Below are 4,034 nucleotides of genomic sequence, written 5' to 3' on the forward strand. Positions count from 1 at the left end.
AGGTTGTAACAAAGTTTCTCAACTTTTGTGAGCGATGCTTCCATTATTTCGACCTTGTGGCGTAAGCAAGATTAAATTGTTGTTTCGCAAACTTGAAATGACAAAACATACCTTATGTCGTAAATCCTTTTCCTCAAAAGGAGAAAGGCCTTTGCATGACGTTAGAATATGCATGAAATGAGCATGCATCTCACTCATAAAATTCATGACAGTTGTTGGAATTTCTTCGATCATGAAATGATTGGTCGCAAATCGCATCAGTTCTCCTGTAAGATCGGCAATACCCAATAAATAATCAAGCTTACTAACGGGAAATCTCATCTCCTGTTCTATATTTCCACAGGTTGCAAGCGTGCCATCTTTGATATAATAATAAAAACTGATCCCTTCTATGAATTCTTGCAATCCAAAAGAATATGAACGTGCATACTTCCAAAAGTATTCATTAAATTTCTCTTCGAGTTCCTTTAAAATTGGAGAAAGGTATTCAGTAGAAATAAAATCAATTTTTTCTTTTGCTTCCTTTAGTACATCCTCCTTGTTATTCAATTTTGGATCATATCTATGAAGTAAAAACACAATTCTTTTTGCTTCTATTGTTACATCTCTGGCAGCTTTGTAAATTCTTTCCTTCTTATTGTTTGAGTAATCTAATTCAGTTGCATACTCATCAAATAATTTTTCAACAGCATGTTTGTACTGTCTTGGCTTTTCGGAGTGTTAGAAGAATAATTTTCACCACCACTACCACCTCGATTACCACCTCGGCCTCCTCTATAATTTCCTCCACCACGATAACCTCCTCTACCACCGCCTCGATTGTATCCACCTCCTATTGATGGTGATGATTGATCGGAAGCAATCGATGATTGATCATCTTCCATGCTTGCCATTGGATTATTGAAAGATTCGGATGGATCCGAGGGAGTGGTGGCTTGATCTTCACCAAAGGTTCGTTTCATTTTTAAATAATTATTAAATGAATCATTCCATGTCAAACAACATAAATCCATGGTTGAAATACAATGAATTGAATTTTCAAGAGCTCTCTTCTTTTGTTTCACAAAATGTTCAAAGAAGCATTCAAATAAGAAGGATGAGAGTTTTCCATATTCATCAAAATATCTTTTATCATCATTACAAAAAATGAAACATTTCAACAACACGAGAACCTTCTCACTTTCTCCTCTTCTTTTATTGTTGCAAGCCCCTTCGAAGGTGTTTGTGGAACAAGTGTTTGTGAGAGTATATCAAACTAGATTTGACGGTTTCAATAGAGATTTTGTTGAATCAGTGGCGGAGCAATTGCAACAAAATCAACAACCTAATTACCAAGTGGCGATTGAACAATTATTATCGGCTGTTTTATTTGTGATTCAGTATTGTGTATATCATCAACTGAATACTCCCGAACAAATACTGTCATCGGAACTATTTACGGATAATGATCCTGCTTTTACATCGCATGATAAATTGAAACAACTTGTTGCTGGAACAGTGTTAAAATTCCATAGCGTTTGGAAAGAGCAAGCATTGAACACACAAATTGGATTACCCAAATTAGTGGATATGAAATGGAGGGTGGATTTGAGTACTGCATCAAATCTTATTCAAAAGATGGCAGCGCCAAGTGTGGTTATTCAACTCAACGTGCAAAACCCAGCAGTATCGACTGGCGTCATGCCAAAAACGGAGCAAATTAATTTTGAAATGGACAAGGAAACTCTCTCTACCATGTTGAAAGGTCTTTCAAAGATTAGAGATCAACTTGCTTCCATCAAATAATTACCCAATTTAAAATGTCAATAATACATGTAAATTAGTTGATATCTTTAATCTATCCTGATTTTAGTGTGAATGTATTACAATACTTGTAATTAATGCTTATTTCAAACAATCCAAACTCTTGAGAACCCATCGTTTTTCACCTTCCAATACAAAGTATTTTGGAGTCCATGTAATACCAGCTTCAGCTCTTTCTTTTCTGATCGCTCTTTTCTCTCCTCAACCAGGTGTTTTTGAAGTTGAGCCTCCTCAAAGTCTTCCTTCTTCAATGCATAAATAGCCTTATGCCAATTTCTTCTGGATTCTCTTGGCTCTTGTTCATGAACAGGTCTAATCGTTTTTGGTGGACGAGTTAAGGTTTCTACTGAGTACAAGAGTTTCTTTTCCTTTGTTGATAAGTCTTGAATTTCAACCGATTGATTCACCTTTCCTTCAATCCAATGTTTCTTGTAACCATCCGCATCATAAATATATCCACTCAAGTAATTGTCTTTTCCATAGTCAAAATAAATGGAAGCATTGAAACCAGTTTTTGGACAATTAATCTTGAGATAGTCATAAATCTCAATGACAGTAGATCCCCACAACACATTGCTGACGCTAACAGGAGGGTGATTTACAATATATTCCTCGTTAAACTTTCGAGAGTAATTTTGAATTCACCGTCCATCAATGTGGTAACACTATTCCAAGAAAATGATGTAATTGGAAATACATATCCAGTATAGGTAAATTGACGCTTCTCATTGTGACAACAAAATGCAGATACTGGAGGGTGGTGAGAAACTTGTTCACCCAAGAATTTGGTAACGTCTCCTTCACCATGAGTCCATTCACATTTGAAAATCTCACCAAGAACAGGGTTGAATGGTTTACTTTGCTGCATACCATGACGAGGAATAGTTTACTAATTACCCAAGCCAAAATTGAAATAAATCTCTTCTCTGGAGATTGTTCTTCATTGATCTTCTCAATTGTATTATTCGGAGATGAGTAGTGAGAAATTTTCTCTAACAATGAGATTGGTTGAAGAATATATGCTGGAACACTTATTCTCCACAATTCTGTCTGTGGACTCAATTGTTTGAGAAATTCGTAAATAATATTGTATGAATCTTCTCGATCCTTGACTTTCAAATATTCGTCTTCTGGATCTTCCTTGTGGATATTTTCTTGTTCTTTGTATATTTCAATATCGGATTGATCTTGCAGAAACTTCTTTTCTGTTTCCGTAAGGTTTCCTTCGGAGGTTGGTACAGAGGACATGATGGCCGTTAATGATGATGTGGCAAGGAATAAATGAATCACACTGGATAATAGTCGTGGTGGTGGAAAATCAAACTTTGAACTGATTGTATTTTTTGTGGTGTTGAACGTTGCACGCACAATTTTTACTTTGTTGTACGAGATAACAAAATTGAATGGTGCACACAGGAAACTGAGGCGTTCGAAACATGATGATCATAATCCAATCTCCTTATTCTTCTGTTACCACACGCCTATTGACTAGTCAATCTCAATAGCGTCATCGATGGTAAAACCTGTAGATAATCGATTGGAATTCAAGGAAGAATTTGTTGACGTGTTGTTGTTGCTTGACAAACCATGGCTTGGTGGAGTGGAGGAAAAAGGAGGCGATGAGGCAACAGAGGAAGTACCAAATGACAGAAAAGGTGGAGACTTGCTTCCTTCTTCTTCATCTATTTCTGCAATAACTTGTGCTATATTGGCAATGGCAACATTTGATATTTTCTTCTTGGGAGCATCCTCACAAATGGTGAAGCTACCGTCGTCTTTGACAAGCACTTTTTCCACATTGTCTCCCACTTCATTGAGTATCTTTTGCATATGACGATCTATGATTAACTCTGAAAATGGAAGAGGTTTATCACATCTTGGACAATTGTACGTCTTTGAGGTCTTGCCAAAATCTAAATATCCAGCCAAATCAAAGCATGACTTGTGTACACAATATTTTCCTTTTGCCGGTATTTCAATTCTGCATAAGGAAAGTGGATCTTTGAGTGGTACAATTTCATCTCCTCCGCCAATCTCTTCTATGGCATCATCCATCTTGTCGATCGGTGTTTCATGCTGAATTGCTTTAAGAATGCTATTAATTGAGGATTTCTCGCTGTCTGTTAACGGAAGAGGTCGTTTCTTCTGGTTGTGGTATGGCTAAATTGTCTGATTTTGTGGGTGTAATTTGAATATATTTCAAAGAATTATCATTGGTTGGTGTCTCTAAA

General features: G+C 36.4%; 4 protein-coding genes across 4 annotated transcripts in view; 1 reads left to right on the forward strand and 3 right to left on the reverse strand.

Annotated features, from left to right (window-relative positions):
* Positions 1 to 962, reverse strand: part of FDP41_012522 (uncharacterized protein) — a gene marked incomplete at both ends in the record, with an annotated part of 975 nt that extends 13 nt beyond the window's left edge. The window contains 3 exons of the mRNA XM_044703051.1: positions 1 to 53; positions 112 to 650; positions 701 to 962. The exon at positions 1 to 53 is cut by the window's left edge and continues 13 nt beyond it. Of these exons, the coding sequence (XP_044566125.1) occupies positions 1 to 53; positions 112 to 650; positions 701 to 962 (854 nt within the window). The remainder of the gene's footprint in view (positions 54 to 111; positions 651 to 700) is intronic.
* A 184-nt stretch (positions 963 to 1,146) lies between these two features.
* FDP41_012523 (uncharacterized protein) lies at positions 1,147 to 1,785 on the forward strand (the record flags this gene model as incomplete). Its single annotated transcript, XM_044703052.1, has 1 exon — positions 1,147 to 1,785. One exon carries the CDS (start codon positions 1,147 to 1,149, stop codon positions 1,783 to 1,785), a length of 639 nt encoding a protein of 212 aa, XP_044566126.1.
* Positions 1,786 to 1,889: 104 nt separating this feature from the next.
* Positions 1,890 to 3,051, reverse strand: FDP41_012524 (uncharacterized protein; the record flags this gene model as incomplete). Its single annotated transcript, XM_044703053.1, has 2 exons — positions 1,890 to 2,423; positions 2,674 to 3,051. 2 exons carry the CDS (start codon positions 3,049 to 3,051, stop codon positions 1,890 to 1,892), a joined length of 912 nt encoding a protein of 303 aa, XP_044566127.1.
* A 240-nt stretch (positions 3,052 to 3,291) lies between these two features.
* FDP41_012525 (uncharacterized protein) lies at positions 3,292 to 3,858 on the reverse strand (the record flags this gene model as incomplete). Its single annotated transcript, XM_044703054.1, has 1 exon — positions 3,292 to 3,858. One exon carries the CDS (start codon positions 3,856 to 3,858, stop codon positions 3,292 to 3,294), a length of 567 nt encoding a protein of 188 aa, XP_044566128.1.
* Between the last annotated feature and the right edge of the window lie 176 nt (positions 3,859 to 4,034).

Source organism: Naegleria fowleri (genome assembly GCF_008403515.1).
Source record: "Naegleria fowleri strain ATCC 30894 chromosome Unknown tig14, whole genome shotgun sequence".
Classification (NCBI taxonomy): Eukaryota; Heterolobosea; class Eutetramitea; order Acrasida; family Naegleriidae; genus Naegleria; species Naegleria fowleri.